This window comes from Erpetoichthys calabaricus, chromosome 10 (genome assembly GCF_900747795.2).
Source record: "Erpetoichthys calabaricus chromosome 10, fErpCal1.3, whole genome shotgun sequence".
Taxonomy (NCBI): Eukaryota; Metazoa; Chordata; class Cladistia; order Polypteriformes; family Polypteridae; genus Erpetoichthys; species Erpetoichthys calabaricus.
The window spans coordinates 148,914,033-148,932,563 of NC_041403.2; the positions used below are offsets into that span (position 1 = coordinate 148,914,033).

The 18,531-nt window shown below is 40.9% G+C and overlaps 1 protein-coding gene across 1 annotated transcript in view; it reads left to right on the forward strand.

Annotated features, from left to right (window-relative positions):
- Positions 1-18,531, forward strand: part of ada (adenosine deaminase) — a 147,319-nt gene that overhangs the window by 53,512 nt on the left and 75,276 nt on the right. The window contains exon 3 of the mRNA XM_028812079.2: positions 11,907-12,029. Coding sequence (XP_028667912.1) covers positions 11,907-12,029 — 123 coding nt within the window. The remainder of the gene's footprint in view (positions 1-11,906; positions 12,030-18,531) is intronic.

An 18,531-nucleotide genomic window follows, 5' to 3' on the forward strand; every position in this document is an offset into this window, starting at 1 on the left:
GTACTTTTCCTGAGGGCCTTCCTCCCTGTCTCCCAGCTTACTCTTCACAGCTAGGCACAAGATGATTATATGAATACCTCAATTACATCACAGAAATACTTAATGTTCTTCCAAGACTTGGAGAACATCCATACATAAGAATTTAATCCATAGACTAAACTGTGACTGTAGTTCCTAGGTTTAAACGGAAAAAACTAAAGGGTGCAAGCAATAATTATTTCATTTATCCATTCAATCTGGAATCTGCAAATTTTATAGTATGATATTTTATTGCCACAGCTGCTTTGATCTCATTCGTGCACTCCTTCACGTTGATGGTACAGAGTCAGAAGTGATGTCCCTCAGATATCAGTGCAGTGGTAAGCAGCAGTGGACCTCAATGGTCACTCGAACAGGGCTTCAGAAGTCCATTGTTGAGAACCTGTCAGAAGAAAAACTATCTCGGGATCACTCCATCAATTATGTTTATGGCAAAAGGAAGCAACTCATGAGTAAAAGGCATATGATAGTATTTAAAGGACTCTGAGACCATGAAGATAAAGATTCCCTGGTCTAGTGAGACAAAACGTTGAACTCTTTGAGCAGAACTCCAAGCACATTTTCTAGCAAAGACCATGCACTGCTCATTACCTGCCTAATTCCATCCCTACAGTGAAGCATGAAGGTGGAAACGTCATTCTATGAGGGTGCTTCTCAGTGGCAGGGACATGGAGTCTAGTTAGAATTAAGAGAAGGATAAATGTAGCTAAATACACAAATTTCTTTGAAAGAAAAACAACTCCAGAGTGAATGAGACCTTCTAGTGGGGTGATGGTTCACCTTTCAGTACGACAATGACTCAAAGCATACAGAGAGGACAATGCTGGAGTGAATTCAGGACAAATCTCTGACTGTCCTTGAGTGGCCCAGTCAAAGCCCAGGCTTAAACTCCTTAGAACATCTGTGACGAGATCTGAAGATGCCAGTTTACAGACACTTGTCATCCCATTATAGGTTATTGAGTGTAGATTGATGGGCAAAAATGGCAAATTCGTCATGTAAATACTCCACCCGATATATTCTGATCTTGAGGATGTTGTATAGAGTGAATTTGCAAGACTGAGAAACAGTTGCAAGGTGGTCAGTGAAGGACAGCTGATTTGGCAGGTGTTAGAGAGATAACGAGCGAAGCTGAACAGAGATGGTGGTGCAGAATAGACAAACAAGCTGGGATAACAAGAAGGTCCGTCTTTGCCAGGTTGAGATGAAGATAGTGCTCCTTATCTAGGTTGAGATATCAATGAGACAGGCAGAGATTCTAGCTGATACCGTGCGGTCCTGTGGAAGGAACAACAAGTACAGCCTAGCACTCAGATCAGAATCCTTGAGATTAGATGGCAGCACATAGTCAGGAGGTGTTTAGAGAGAAAGAAGAGGACTCAGCACCCACACTTGGGGCACCCCTGTGCTTACTGCTGCACCCTTGGCATCTCTACTCACCAGAACACACTGTAGGATCTGCCCAAGAGGTAAGACTAAAACCACCCGAGGGCAGCGATGCCAAGGTCAAAGAGGGTGGCAAGGAGGATCTGATGGTCATCTGTGTCAGAGGCAGAGCACAGATTTAGAAGGATGAGGATAGATGACACGTTGTGAGTAGAGCCCTCTTGGTGTAATCGCCCCTCTTGAAGCCTGACTGATTAGGATAAAACAGTATATAAATGATCATGATATAAAACTAAGCTGATAAGCTGGTTAAGATTGCTGATGCCACTAATCTATGTGAAATGGAATCAGCAGAAGCATTACAGAATTTAGACTTGGGCAGATATATGGCTGACAGTAGCAGTAGTATTACTGTCATGAGTACAGAGTACAGTAGTTCCAAGTAAATAATATTATCTGTAGATTTGAATACATAATGCAGCCTGAAACTTGAAAGAAGACCTCATGAAAAGGACATAGGAGCTTTAGTAGACGTGTCACTGTCCACATCCAGACACATAGAAGTGATCAAGAAGGCTAATAAGATGTTAAGTTACATAGCAAGGCACTAGTGAGGCCTCATCTATAATACTGTGCACAGTTCTGGTCATCTGTTACTCCAAATGAGGTCTTCAACAAGATGGAAGTTGTTCAAGGAAACTTTTCATACAACTGTTTAAAGGAATTCTTCACAAAGAGAGCCTGTAGTGATGGCACATTAAATTTTTATTTTTGGTGTTCAGTATGTCCCATGTAAAGTTTGCTTTCTGTTATTAGTCTTTCAAAATATTTGGGGCTATTTCAGGGGATTGAATTGGATGTGGTGGGGCATTGTGGGTATTGTAGTTTTGTGTGTTTGTTTATTGTTTCCCTATGTAAATACGTGTGGAGATTCTGCTGGGGAACCTTTTTTTATTCAAACTTTCCGTCTGCTTGTTTAATAAAGAAGAATTACCTTCTAGAGATTTCAAAGACAAAGATTTAGTTCTATAGCATCAGTGAAGAAGAGTGGGATTTTCTGATCGTGATTTGTTGTATTTCTTTTGGAGAAGCAGTTCGGAGGAACGATAAGCACCATTCATCCACAAGGGGACTGTACATCACTTCTGTTATTCTGGATTTGTTTGGAACTGTGTAAAATAGATTTTTGTTTGTATTGGTTTTTGCCCTTTTCATTAGGAGGGTGTTGTAAATACTGTAAAAGTGTAATTATCCGTCAGGGGTCGGGACTGAGGCCGTGACGGATAAGAGAAAACACAGATGACAGAACAGCTACTTTAAAAATGATATACTGTAGATTAGTGAATAGTCATATTTATTTGTAAAACAAAATATAATATAGAATTAACAAAATTAATTAAAACATATAATATTGTAACATATAGTAAAACATATAATATTGTAACGACGAGCATAATAAGGAAACACAACTCAGAGGTACTGGAGTTTTCTATATTCCATGCCCTCTCTTACACTCTGGGTTACGGAGCACACCTCCAAAACAATAAAAGAAAGCTTTCCCTACCAATCGATTTATCTCCTGCCACTCACATTCTGTCTTTCGCTATACCGCAAAAGCACTCCTGCTTATTGTCTCCAAGCTCCCAACTTCAAACTTCCTTCTGCCGCACCTTCCTTTTTCTCTTAACATTTGTGTCTGCCCTTACAGAGCAGAAGCCCTTCATTCAATCCCATTACTTAAACCATTCATTACAAACTTTCTGCCCCCCAAGAGCGCATCACAAGCACGTCACAGTATATTAACAAAACAAAATATTACAGGGAATCAGCACCTCCAAATCCGAGACCATGGTCCTCAGCCGAAAAAGGGTGGAGTGCCCTCTCAGGGTTGGGAGCGAGATCCTGCCTCAAGTGGAGGAGTTCAGGTATCTCGGGGTCTTGTTCACGAGTGAGCGAAGAATGGAGCGTGAGATCGACAGGCGGATCGGTGCGGCGTCCGCAGTGATGCGGGCTCTGCATCGGTCTGTTGTGGTGAAAAAGGAGCTGAGCCATAAGGCAAAGCTCTCAATTTACCAGTCGATCTATGTTCCTACCCTCACCTATGGTCATGAGTTATGGGTAGTGACCAAAAGAACGAGATCGCGAATACACGCGACTGAAATGAGTTTTCTCCGCAGGGTGTCTGGGCTTTCCCTTAAAGATAGGGTGAGAAGCTCAGTCATCCAGGAGGGGCTCAGAGTAGAGCCGCTGCTCCTCCGCATCGAGAGGAGTCAGATGAGGTGGCTTGGGCATCTGATTAGGATGCCTCCTGGACGCCTCCCTGGTGAGGTGTTCCGGGCACGTCCAACCGGGAGAAGGCCCCGGGGAAGACCCAGGACATGCTGGAGGGACTATGTCTCCCGGCTGGCCTGGGAACGCCTTGGGATTCTCCCGGAAGAGCTAGAAGAAGTGGCCGGAGAGAGGGAAGTCTGGGCATCTCTGCTCAAGCTGCTGCCCCCGCGACCCGACCTCGGATAAGCGGAAGAAAATGGATGGATGGATGGATGAAATATAACAGAATTTAAAAAGAAAATTACAATACAGGAGAACACTAACATTAATACATTAACATTACCGTCACTGGTTTCCATTTTCAACATGTTTTTCAATTTTGTTGGCATCATGCTTTATATCATTCACTGTTGTTCTTCCTACTCCGTAAATTGAAGCAATACTTGAAGCATTTTTGTAATTTTGTAAACGTTTAATAATTTCAGTTTTTTATGACAATTCCAATGCCACACAGTAACGTTCATCAGCCATAACAATGTATAGTAAATTAATTATCTTTATAGATAATACGCTACCGTGGCTGTCCGTTTGTCTGTCCAGGATTTGAAATCACCTGTAGTTCGCAACTATTGACCTGAAATTTAGTACACATATACTATGTGACGTTGGGGGTGATGATTGACCTCCAAGGTTATTCCTCTTTTTATTTTTATTTTATTTTATTGTAGAATCAACTCTCGGAATCGGCCAGCAGGGTGGCCGTTTGGCGCATGCGTGCACTCATTTTCATTCCCTACCACCTTCGCCATCACTTCCCCTACCTCTTCATATCTTAAATCATTCTTGAGGCAGATTGAAGACGCTTAAGTGAAAAATGAAGGAAAAATGTACTAAGTAATTGCAACACAAACACTGACTTAATCAGTTTTAACGTGAAAAGACGATGACGAAAGAAGAGAAGAAGCGGGCTGCTAGGGTGGAGAAAAGCAGCAAGCGCATTAACCTCTGAGCAAACGAATGGTAAACGTACAGAGAAAGAGGATGAAAACTAGGAATTCTCAGGTCAAGTGTATTTGTGCATTGTGCCGTTACTGGTACTGTAATAAAAGAGAGAAGCTGTGAAATGCTATTTAAGGTGAAGGTGCGTAACTAACACTGTGATTTCAAAATGTGGCCTAATACATGGTGCTGGGGAACAGCACTACGCACCAGCAGGAGGGAGAGTTGTTCCAATGTGCAGGGCTCACAACGTACTGCTCGGCAGTTGTAGTACAGTAATAGGTAGGTACTGGTGTGCGCTTTTTCTTTTTTTTGTTTTTTGGTCCTGACGGTTAACAGAGACTGACAGTTAATCGAGTGACGGATAATTGAGATTTTACTCTATTGTAAATATTTTGTGTTAAATATAATAACGCAGTCTGGGTTTAAGACATTTTTCTTTTGTAGTATTTTATTTATTTCAGTGGGTGGTTGATTAGTGAGAATACCTACATTATTGGATTGATCTGGACCTTTAAACTCCATCCTTTCAGCATAGCATTTTCTATTTACACAATCTGTGGTGGCCTCAGTGCTCTTAGAATTTCTGAGGTCCAACACAAGCCATAGATATGATGAATAAACTATCAAGTAGTATAGCAGATAGCAGGACATTGAAGACTTTCAAGCCTCAACTTGATATTTTGTAAAAGTTGGGAAAGTAAGGATTGACAAGGTATGTTGGGCTGAATAGCTGTGACAAATGTTCTTACATTCTTAAGCTAACTGAAATAAACCTAATCAGCATATTTTAGAGTTGTGGGAGAAGACTAGAATGGGTTTCCTGCAATTCTGCATTTTCGGAATTTTCTTTTTCTAAATCGAGTTCTTCTTATCGAGTTATGCAAATATCTGGTGGCCTCAGTACTCATAGAATTTCTGAGGTCCTTTACAAGCCATTGTTATGTTGAAGAAAATACCATGTACTATGGTAGATAGCAGTACTTTCAACTGCTGTTTTGTAAAAGTTAACAAAGTAAGGATTGATGAGGTATGTTGTGCTGAATGGCTGTTCTTGTGAAAAATGTTTTTAAACTTGAAAGCATTCATAACTACATATTTTAGAGCTGTTGGAGAAAACTAGAATATGTTGCAGTTATGTATTTTCTGAATCTTCTTTTTCCATGTCAAGATATTCTTTGCTAGTTATGCAAATCTGTGACACCTTTGACACTCCTATAATTTCTAAGGTCCGTTACAATCCATAGATATGCTGAATAAACTACCAAGTAGTATGGTAGATAGCAGTTGTCATACGAATGAGCCAGAGACATCAAAAAATTTGGGTCAGCCACCCATATATTATGCCCTGGCTGCAAATGATTGAGATGTTCACAGATGAGAGTCCAAAACAGAACTACTTTTAGGATGAGAAGATGGTGGCTTTAAAGGCCGAGACAGGAAGTGACGTCATCGGAACCGGAAGTGACATCATCAATGGTGCCAGAAGATAGGATTTCCCGTGGATGGTCTGCAGATGATTGAGAGAGAAAGTCAGTGAGGCTTGCCATCCCCTGGTGTGGCGTGGTAGTACTCTTATTCAGGCCCTTTAGCTGCCTCCCAGTCGCCTGTGTGTGACACAGTGTATTAGGTATCTTCAAGCCTCAACTGGACATTCTGAAAAAGTCAGGAAAGTAATGATTGACAAGATATGTTCAGCTTTCTGTTCTTGTGAAAAATGCTCCTTCGTTCTTGAGCTAACTGAAATTAGTCTAATCTAGTTATTTTAGAATTGTGAGAGAATCCATTGCCTCTAATTGTGCATGTTGTGATTCTTCTTTTTCCAGATAAAGTTCTTCAAGTGGGTGTTAGCAAGAAAATAATTACAAGCAATCTTGGATAGGACAAGTGGACTTTCACAGGGCAAATTCACACACTCAATTTCATTCAAACACAATCAAGTCGGAAGCCAACCTAATCTCTATGTCCATGTACTTCTGTTTTTAGCTAAAAACACGGAACCTGCAGAAAGTTCACATAATTACAGGAAATGTATAAAAATCACTAGGCTAGGATTTGAACATTGTACACTGGAGCTGTGAGCCAGCTGAATTGTTAAGGCCGCACTTCTGGCACTAATGGTTGGACATGTATAACTATAAATCTCTAAATTATTCCTTGAAGATGGTGCCAGAAGAAAACAAAATGTGTCCTGTATGCAGAATATATTGCTAGCTAATGACAGCTCTCTGCTATTATCAGCCGGAACAAAGCAAATCAAAAACAGAGCCCAATTGTAGTTAAACACAGTTACTAGTGGGCACTTTGCTTCCACAGCACTTCACTTTTAAATGCAAAACTACACCTTTGTCATCGGTAACAATGCCTGTAAACAAAGCGAAAACGAGAACTCCTATTGACATAATCAGAGTTTCAACAGGGGCCGCATCATATATTAACATAGCCAGTGACTGTTATTAGAGAGGACCAGTGCCTAAGGGTTTTCATTGTTCATATGTGGCAATGATAGGCAATGAAATGGAAACATAAAAATGCCACGAATCATTTGATAAAATATTAATCACCTGCTGCTGTTAGCAGCCTACAGACCGCTTCCTTTGACTAGCACTTGCAAAAATGTATTTGTGTTTTAGGAATTGTTTTCATTTTTTAAAAATTATTTCCCATCGTTTCCATCACAATGCGGCACCACTTTGAGGTGCCATTGTCATGATGCAACATTGATTTCTATGGGCCTGTGGTCCTGTGACAGTCCGCATCATGGTTCAGTTTAAATGGGGTATTATTACTATTTATAGTCTGATTCCAATCATAAATAGTTAGTATTATGCTTATTGAGACCTGATGTGCAGTAGAGCTCCATCAAGGGTAGCGCTTTAGTGGAACTGAGTTGCACTTTGCCTTCCTTCAGGACACGTGTATGACTTGGAGGCTGTCACAAGAATGAGTCGGAGACATCACAAAGGTTTGGGGCAGCCACCCGTATATTATGCTCGGCTGCAAAATTGCTCTTTTTAGGTACACGATGTGAATAGTTCAGAGTCCAAAACAGAACTGCCTGTACTGAGGCAAGATGGCAGTTTTAAAGGCCTGGAAAGGAAATGACGTCAGCATAGCAGGAACTGGGAGTGGCGTCCTCATGGTCGGAAGTGACGTCCTCCTCGGGGCCGGCAAGAGGCGGGATTTCTCGGGAAAGGTCTGCAAGGGACTGAGAGAGATAGTCAGTACACTCCGCCGCCCCCTGGCCTGGCGTAGAACTACAAGTGATTAGGCCCTTCAGCTGTTCCCCATGCGCACGTGTGTGACAAGGCCTATGAGCCATTACACACCATGAGGTTTGAAAGGCCGACGTCTGTGTAGAATAGTTGCCAGCATACACATTTACATTAGAAAAGGATCCTGTGTTGTAAAGGTACATACTAGAAAGTGAAAAGAGTGTGCTGGCATGACACATTACGAAGTAAGTGTCCCTACATCTTCAGCAATAGGCTGATGCCAGCAGATGTAGACTGGGATTGGTCAGGTAAAAGTTGCTCGTGACCATCCACGAGAGGTCATCTGCTGAGGGGTCTGCTGAGTGATTTATAGAAGTGAGGCAATCGTGCTGACATGAGTAGACATACATCTCCAAGTTATTAGATTTCATAGAGGAGTCTGGTTTGCTTGTTTTTGCATGTGTCTCTAGTTTAAATTTTGCTTATTTGCTTTTCTTCTTTTCATTTATTGGATGGATTAACCATACTGAACTTAGCTCATTTATGCTGGAAGAGAATTGTTCACGGTTTTAATTCTGTTTTATTTTTTTAATGCGCAGATTTTTGGAGCCATGCTAAATATTATGAACAATAAGTTGCTTTGTTGTTTTTTGCATTTTTACTTCTGTCTTTGTTTTTGAACTGTGCTTTCGCTAATTGCATGAAGCAGAACTGTTATTGCTGGCTCTCAGATATACAGTTGTGCCCTAAAGTTTTGAGAATGACACAAGTATTGGTTTTCACAGTTTGCTGCTTCAGTGTTTTTAGATCTTTTTGTTAGATGTTTCCATGGTATACCAAAGTAGAATTACAAGCATTTCATAAGTTTCAAAGGCTTTTATTGACAATTACATTACGTTTATGCAAAGTGTCAATATTTGCAGTGTTGGCCTTTCTTTCTTTTTCAAGACCTCAGCAATTCGCCCTGGTATGCTGTCAATCAACTTCTGGGCCAAATCCTGACTGACAGCAAGCCCATTCTCAATGCTTGGAGTTTGTCATAATTGGTGGGTGTTTGTTTCTCTTGAGGATTGACTACAAGTTCTCAATGGGACTAACATCTGGGGAGTGTCCTGGCCATGGACCCAAACTTTTGATGATTTGTTACCCGAGGCCACTTAGTTCTCACTTTTGCCTTATGGCCCGGCATGCTGGATTGTTCATTGTTGGTCACCAAACTGTTCTTGGATGGTTGGGAGAAGTTGCTCTCAGAGGATGTTTTGGTCCCATTCTTTATTCATGGTTGTGTTCTTAGGCAAAATTGTGAGTGAGCCCACTCCCTTGGCTGAGAAGTAACCCCATGTGACATGAATGGTCTCAGGATGCTTTACTGTTGGCATGACACAGGACTGATGGTAGCACTAACCTTTTCTTCTCCGGACAATCTTACCTTAGTCTTGGGGATTCACCATTTCAGCGCCAGCAGTGAGACACCACCTCCATGAAAAGAAGCTTCTTGGACGAAAAGTCTTCACCTCACTGTGCGTACAGGTGCACTCACACCTGCCTGCTGCCAATCCTGAGCAAGCTCTGCACTGGTGGTACCCAGTGATACCGAGCCATGAATAAAGAACGGTACCAGAACATCCTCCAAGAGCAACTTCTCCCAACCATCCAAGAACACTTTGGTGACCAACAATGCCTATTCCAGCATGATGGAGAATAGGGCAAAAGTGATAACTAAGTAGCTCGGGTAACAAATCATTGACATTTTGGGTCTATGGCCAGGAAAATCCCCAGACCTTAATTCCATTGAGAACTTGTGGTCAATCCTCAAGAGGCGGCTGGACAAGCAAAAACCCACAAATTCTGACAAACTCCAAGCATTGATTAGGTAAGAATGGGCTGCTGTCAGTCCGTATTTGGCCCAGAAGTTGATTGACAACATTCCAGAGCGAATTGCAGAGGTCTTGAAAAAGAAAGAAGGGCCAACACTGCAGATGTTGACTCTTTGCATAAACTTAATGTATTTGTCAATAAAAGCCTTGGAAACTTATGAAATGCTTGTAATTCTACTTCAGTATATCACAGAAACATCTGACAAAAAGATTTGAAAACTTAGAAGCAGCAAACTTTTTTGAAAACCAATACAGTCGACCCTTGATATACGACCGGCCTGACATGCGAACAACTTGATTTACAACCAAAATTTTTATTTTGATTTATGACCAACATCTTGCGTTACGACCTGAATGTGGTCACGTGTATCCGCTTGCGCGATTGTAAACAAACAGCCGAGAGCATTCGTAAGCGTCAGTCAGAGCCAGATACATGTGTTTGTGGACGTAATTTCGGTCAGTGCAGTGATTTATATAATTTTTTTCGATAATTGCTAAGGAAGGAAGAGAAGGTAATGAAGGTAAAGAAAGCGATCACAATCGAAACGAAGAAGGAAATTGTGCGGAAATATGAGAGTGGTGTTCGTGTGACCGATCTTGCTAATATGTACAGCATGTCGAAATCCACCATCTCGACAATTTTACAAAGAAACGATTTGTATAAGGAGGCTCCTTCCAAACAATAACCACCTTCCATTTCATTCTCCTCCTCCTCCTTTCCTGCAGACCAAAGATGTCAAATTAAATGGTGAGTACAGTATGAAATTGTTGTTTTTGGTAAGCTAGGCACTTTTTATAAATTTTTGGTTAGTACATTAGAAAAATTATTGGTGTTTTGGTAAATTATTCACATTATACAACCCTTTTTTATTATGAAAAGGTTAAGTATGTGTTGCTGTGGGAGGTTCGGAACGCATTATGAGTATTTCCATTATTTCTTATGGGAAAAATAGTCTTAACTTACAACCAACTTGAGTTACAACCAGCCCTCGCGAACGAATTGAGTTCGTAAGTTAAGGGTCCACTGTACTTGTGTCATTCTCAAAACTTTTGGCCATAGTACATAGATGCATACATAACATAGATATACTTTATATATTTATATCTCAGAAAAATTTGTGTCTGTCTCTCTCACACACACTGGTCTGGTTGACTATGAAATTGAAGACACAGAGTGTAACACAGAGCGTATAGGCCAAGCTGGAGTACCATTGCATGGGGCACCACCACCTTCACATCTTCAGTAACTCTATGATGGCCAGTGGAATTTTCAGTGCTGTGGTGTTCTGGGCTGATAACATCACTTCAAAAGAGTGGGGACTTTACAAAGCAGAAGTGTGTCAAGAAACGCAAATGGGGGCTCCTTTATACCAACAGTAATACACCTACATAACTCCTCACTCAGACCGGGGTTGCCAAGTCAGAAGTTTTCTTTATTTTTAATTTTCTTCTTTGTTCAGACCAAAATGTGTGTATTTATTTATTTATTTATTTATTTATTAAAGATCTTGTGTAATAAACCAAATTCCACCTGGGGATAAGTAAAGTTATATTATTGGTCAATAATAATAAAAAATTGGTCTTAAAATAAAAGTAGTAATTGGCTCTCAAATATAATCCTTCAGTCATATTGTGCTCTGGCCTTCCATTTGCCACCCACACCTCTCTGTCCTCCTCTTTCTTCACTCACTGAGTGGTTTAATAGTACCTGTGTGCATTTATGTGATTACAGTAGTGCAGACCATATAGTGACAGGGTACCATTTTACAGACATCTTCAGTAAGCTTGATCCAGCTTCTTGCTTTTGAGCTGCTCTGTTCTGTATTTTACCATACAGTACTGTTTTATGTGTTGTAATATATAGGTAAGCAACCATATTTAAAATTATCAACAGCATTTTTTATGAATGAGGTGAATAACGAACATTATAGATGTTCAGCTTCTTCTGTCTTAGAACTTCATGTTCCTCTTAGAAAACAGAACTTACTAGCATTGGTGAGCATTCAGGAAAACATGTGGCCATGTGTTAAATCTTATTTTGGGTACCACTTTGTCGTAATGGAATTATTCAAGGATTACTCCTGAATTTTAATCTCCTTTTACCTGATCTTCTTTGTAGGAAGCGAGGAATATCTCTCCCAGTGGATAATGTGGAAAATCTCATTAAGCTTTGTTGCTGTGACAAGCCTTCCAGCCTGACAGACTTCCTCAGCAAGTTTCAGCACTACATGCCAGTGATTGCGTGAGTGTTGGCGATCATTTTATATTCGGGGATTCCTTAACAGGTTGAATTGCTTGGAGCTGGGGAAGCAGTGAATTGAAGGTTACATTCAACCAAGAGACTGAACAGAATTTGGTTCAGGCAGTGTTTCTCAAAAAGTATGGCAGCTTGGTCAGGCAGTGGTTAATTCATTGTGGAGTTTGCCTCTTCTCCCAGTGTCAATGCAGGGTTTGCTACTTCATCCCAAAGGTGGAGTGTTGACTGGTCCATATATGAGTGATTGTTGGTTTGTGCGTTAATATGCCCTGGAGTGGCACCCCAGCCAGAGTAAAGGACCGCCTGTGACATTTGAGTATATATATCTATACTAATAAAAGGCAAAGCCCTCACTCACTCACTCACTCACTCACTCACTCACTCACTCACTCACTCACTCACTCACTCACTCACTCACTCACTCACTCACTCACTCACTCACTCACTCACTCACTCACTCACTCATCACTAATTCTCCAACTTCCCGTGTAGGTGGAAGGCTGAAATTTGTCAGGCTCATTCCTTACAGCTTACTTACAAAAGTTGGGCAGGTTTCATTTCGAAATTCTCCGCGTAATGGTCATAACTGGAACCTGTTTTTTGTCCATATACTGTAATGGAGGAGGCGGATTCGCGTATCGCGTCATCACGCCTCCTACGTAATCACGTGAACTGAAAACAAGGAGGAGCCCCAAAGAGCGCTGAAGAAAACATTCTCCGTCAACCCCCACACTCCCCCCGCCCTTCCGCACATCATGGCATTTTCGTTAATGAAGTGACGTAATACTCCAGCTCCACCTTCTTCACAAGTTCATTCACCAAATTATTTGTCAATTATATTTCACAGTAAGAATTTACAGCACGACTCACAGAAATATATACCTTTATTTTTACTTCCTTAACTTGTGGAGGGTGTATCCTGTAGCAAAGCCCTAACTTTTTTCATGAAAGCCCCTTTCAGTCAATAAGCCTTAAAAACAGGTGTAAAGCTAAACTTGCAGCACCGCTATTCAATTACACTTGCCTAACGCCTCTCCTAAGGGGAGATACTGTGGGATCTAGGCATCAGTCAAAGCACCAATCACAGGCCCGATTAGAAAGTGGGGAGCTGTGATTTGTCGTCTCCCTCCCATGTAACAATCACAGCCCGTGTTACAACGCACTATGTATGTATGTGTGTATGTATACAGTAATCCCTCCTCCATCGCGGGGGTTGCGTTCCAGAGCCACCGCGAAATAAGAAAATCCGCGAAGTAGAAACCATATGTTTATATGGTTATTTTTATATTGTCATGCTTGGGTCACAGATTTGCGCAGAAACACAGGAGGTTGTAGAGAGACAGGAACGTTTATTCAAACACTGCAAACAAACATTTGTCTCTTTTTCAAAAGTTTAAACTGTGCTCCATGACAAGACAGAGATGACAGTTCTGTCTCACAATTAAAAGAATGCAAACATATCTTCCTCTTCAAAGGAAACAGAGAGGAAAGCAAACAAATCAATAGGGCTGTTTGGCTTAAGTATGCGAAGCATCGCCGGTACAAAGCTGTTGAAGGCGGCAGATCACACCCCCTCGTCAGGAGCAGAGAGGGAGAGAGAGAGAGAGAGAAACAAAGTCAAAATTCAATACGTGCCCTTTGAGCTTTTAAGTATGCAAAGCACCGTGCAGCATACTTAAAAGCTGCACACAGAAGGTAGCAACGTGAACTAGGTGTGCGAACAGCCCCCCTGCTCACACCCCCTACGTCACGATCACAGATAGTCAGCGCAAGAGAGAGAGAAAGAAAGTACGTTGGGTAGCTTCTCAGCCATCTGCCAATAGCGTCCCTTGTATGAAATCAACTGGGCAAACCAACTGAGGAAGCATGTACCAGAAATTAAAAGACCCATTGTCCTCAAAAATCCGCGAACCAGCAAAAAATCTGCGATATATATTTAAATATGCTTACATATAAAATAGAGTGAAGCCGCAAAAGTCGAAGCGCGATATAGCGAGGGATCACTGTATATGTATATGTGTGTGTGTGTATGTATGTGTGTATATGTATATATATGTTGATATGTGTATATATATGTATATATATGTGGATGTGTATATGTATATATATATATATATTATATATATATATGTATATATATATGTATATGTAGATATGTGTATATGTAGATATGTATATATATGTATATATGTATATGTATATATATGTTTACATAACCTCTTTAATGCACTACTTCTCCGCTGCGAAGCGCGGGTATTTTAGATAGATAGATAGATAGATAGATAGATAGATAGATAGATAGATAGATAGATAGATAGATAGATAGATAGATAGATAGATAGATAGATAGATAGATAGATAGATAGATAGATAGATAGATAGATACTTTATTAATCCCAGGGGGAAATTCACATACTCCAGCAGCAAAAAATATTAAATTAAAGAGTAATAAAAAAATGCAGGTAAAAAAACAGACAATAACTTGAATAATGTTCAACGTTTACCCCCTCTGGTGGAATTGAAGAGTCGCATAGTTTGGGGGAGGAATGATCTTCTCAGTCTGTCAGTGGAGCAGGACAGTGACAGCAGTCTGTCGCTGAAACTGCTCCTCTGTCTGGAGATGACACTGTTTAATGGATGTAGTGGATTCTCCATAATTGATAGGAGCCTGCTGAGTGCCCGTTGCTCTGCTACGGATGTCAAACCGTCCAGCTCTACGCCAACAATAGAGCCTGCCTTCCTCACCAGTTTGTCCAGGCGTGAGGCATCCTTCTTCTTAATGCTGCCTCCCCAGCACACCACTGCGTAGAAGAGGGCACTCGCCACAACCATCTGATAGAATATCTGCAGCATCTTACTGCAGATGTTGAAGGATGCCAGTCTTCTAAGAAAGTACAGGCGGCTCTGTCCTTTCTTGCACAGAGAATCAGTATTGGCAGTCCAGTCCAATTTATTGTCCAGCTGCACTCCCAGGTATTTATAGGTCTGCACCCTCTGCACACAGTCACCTCTGATGATCACGGGGTCCATAAGGGGCCTGGGTCTCCTAAAATCCACTAAAATCCACCACCACTATGGGAGGGATATTGCCTCATTATAATGTATCTATTCAGGTTACTTAAAACGCCACAATTAAAAAGAACTTACTCCAACCAGGGAGCTAGCACCTCCTATCAGAAAACACAATGCCAGATGTGTTAAAAATGAAACTGCCCCCTAGTTAAATAATTATAACCATCTGAATGAACACAGCAAAGCTCGATTACACAGCTGGACCCGCTCAGTTTAAAATCACACTCATGTTATCTAGTTAAGGTTTGTGGGGTACAGTAAACAAAAAAAAATTGACGAGAACAGGCTATTCAACCCCAACACACTGGCCTTTTGTTTTGACCTAAAATCTAAAAATTAACATTGAGCTGTGATTTGAATTTAGTCCATGTGTCTTTGGTTCTTTGCTTGTAGAAAAACCTAACATTTGCGAGAAATCTGGCTCTAACATGTTTCTAACTGTCCCTGTGTTCTTGTTGAAGAATTTATTTTAGTAATAGCTGAGATCCACTGCAGAAATTGTGTCAGTAATTGAAATGCTTTAATCATGTCACTTCTTAACCTCACTTTGCTTAAACTAAAAAGGTTAAATTCTTTCAATCTTTCCTCATAGCTCACCCTAGTTACTCTCCTATGGACTTTATCTCATTGCTGCCTTATATACATATATTTTTTGTAGTATGCACCAAAACTGTGCAAAGTTGTCCCATGTTGTAAACTGTAGCCTAAGCATTTTACCGACTTGGGTTGAGACGATATGTTTAAAACCATAATGGCTGGGTGATAAATATAGTCAGGACAAGCCAAGGCCAATTCCAAAATGAAACAGCTATCCAGATCTCAAAAGGCCGACACACTGATCAAAAGTGTTTTGTTTGCATGCTATCCAAGGATATATCCGCATTACCATATACCCCAGAAATGCACGCAACTACCTTTATAGGGTTGCTCTGATGACATCACACACATTGTGCATTCTGGAGAATTCTGAGTGTGAATGCCATGGAAACACCTGATGCATCAGCTTTTAAATGGTGACACCAATAGAAAAACAAAGATGACATTGTAACACAACACTACAAATTTTTAACTTTTTGAAATTGTCGTTTAACTAAAACGTGACAGTAATTTCAGAATCCTTGAGTTCCAAAACCCCTAAACAGATGTATACATTAATTGTCACTCACAAACTCACAAAAATTTAATGAAAATCTGCTGATCATAACAAAGTATATTCTCATTGACTTGTACTTTACATATCATGATCTCTGCAGTGGGCTGGCACCCTGCCCGGGATTTGTTCCCTGCCTTGTGCCCTGTGTTGGCTGGGATTGGCTCCAGCAGACCCTCATGACCCTGTAGTTAGGATATAGCGTGTTGGATAATGGATGGAAGGATGGATATCATGATCTACAGTAAAGCCTAACATTCTATAAGTCAGATCATGATGTAGATCGTGATGACCGACACTGACTCCTAGATCTTTCTCATAAGGCATACTTTCAGGTTTCCGATCTCCATTGTATACTTAAATCTAACATATGTAACTCCTACTGTTATGATTAGCATGTTGTGGGTTTCCCCAAACAAACCCCTTTATTTGTACCCAGGGTGAAATTTGCCCTTTTTAAAGCAGCTAATTACATAGATATGAGGAATGTTCAAAACTTTTATATTTTCGTTGGAAATGGTGAAGGCGGGAGGAGTAGTAATTGGGCATTAAAAAGTTGGTACGATGCTGGGAATATTGCATTGCAAACGAAGGAGACTATGTACAAAAGTGAAGTCATTTGTTTTCGAAATTCTTAATAAATAGAGTTAAGAAAAAGTGTGGAAACTTTTTGAACGTCCCTCATACATACATAAAAAAATTAATAAATACACACTATGGTCTAAACACACACCAGAATTACTAAAAAGAAAGAAACTTTAAAAAGGTTCATTGGCTAAAAATCCTCAGTGTTAGTGTGTCAGGGAGAGGATGTGCAGCCTTGTTCATAATGGTATATGTCTTGTAGTAACACTTTTTCAAACTTTTTATGGTGATCTGAAGAACCTGTAAATGCTTAATGTTATATACAGTGGGGCAAAAAAGTATTTAGTCAGCCACCAATTGTGCAAGTTCTCCAACTTAAAAAGATGAGAGAGGCCTGTAATTTTCATCATAGGTATACCTCAACTAGGAGACAAAATGAGAAAAAAAAATCCAGAAAATCACATTGTCTGATTTTTGAAGAATTTATTTGCAAATTATGGTGGAAAAAAGTATTTGGTCAATAACAAAAGTTCATCTCAATACTTTGTTATATACCCTTTGTTGGCAATGACAGAGGTCAAACGTTTTCTGCAAGTCTTCACAAGGTTTTCACACACTGTTGCTGGTATTTTGGCCCATTCCTCCATGCAGATCTCCTCTACAGCAGTGATGTTTTGGGGCTGTCGCTGGGCAACATGGACTTGCAACTCCCTCCAAAGATTTTCTATGGGGTTGAGATCTGGAGACTGGCTAGGCCACTCCAGGACCTTGAAATGCTTCTTACGAAGCCACTCCTTTGTTAACCGGGCGGTGTGTTTGGGATCATTGTCATGCTGAAAGACCCAGCCATGTTTCATCTTCAATGCCCTTGCTGATGGAAGGAGGTTTTCACTCAAAATCTGACGATACTTGGCCCCATTCATTCTTTCCTTTACACGGATCAGTCGTCCTGGTCCCTTTGCAGAAAAACAGCCCCAAAGCATGATGTTTCCACCCCCATGCTTTACAGTAGGTATGGTGTTCTTTGGATGCAACTCGCATTCTTTCTCCTCCAAACACGACGAGTAGAGTTTTTACCAAAAAGTTCTATTTTGGTTTCATCTGACCATATGACATTCTCCCAGTCCTCTTCTGGATCATCCAAATGCTCTCTAGAAAACTTCAGACGGGCCTGCACATGTACTGGCTTAAGCATGGTGACACGTCTGGCACTGCAGGATTTGAGTCCCTGGCAGCGTAGTGTGTTACTGATGGTAGCCTTTGTTACTTTGGTCCCAGCTCTCTGCAGGTCATTCACTAGGTCCCCCGTGTGGTTCTGGGATTTTTGCTCACCGTTCTTGTGATCATTTTGACCCCACGGGGTGAGATCTTGCGTGGAGCCCCAGATCGAGGGAGATTATCAGTGGTCTTGTATGTCTTCCATTTTCTAATAATTGCTTCCACAGTTGATTTCTTCACACCAAGCTGCTTACCTATTGCAGATTCAGTCTTCCCAGCCTGGTGCAGGTCTACAATTTTGTTTCTGGTGTCCTTTGACAGCTCTTTGGTCTTGGCCATAGTGGAGTTTGGAGTGTGACTGTTTGAGGTTGTGGACAGGTGTCTTTTATATTGATAACGAGTTCAAAAAGGTGCCATTAATACAGGTGACAAGTGGAGGACAGAGGAGCCTCTTACAGAAGA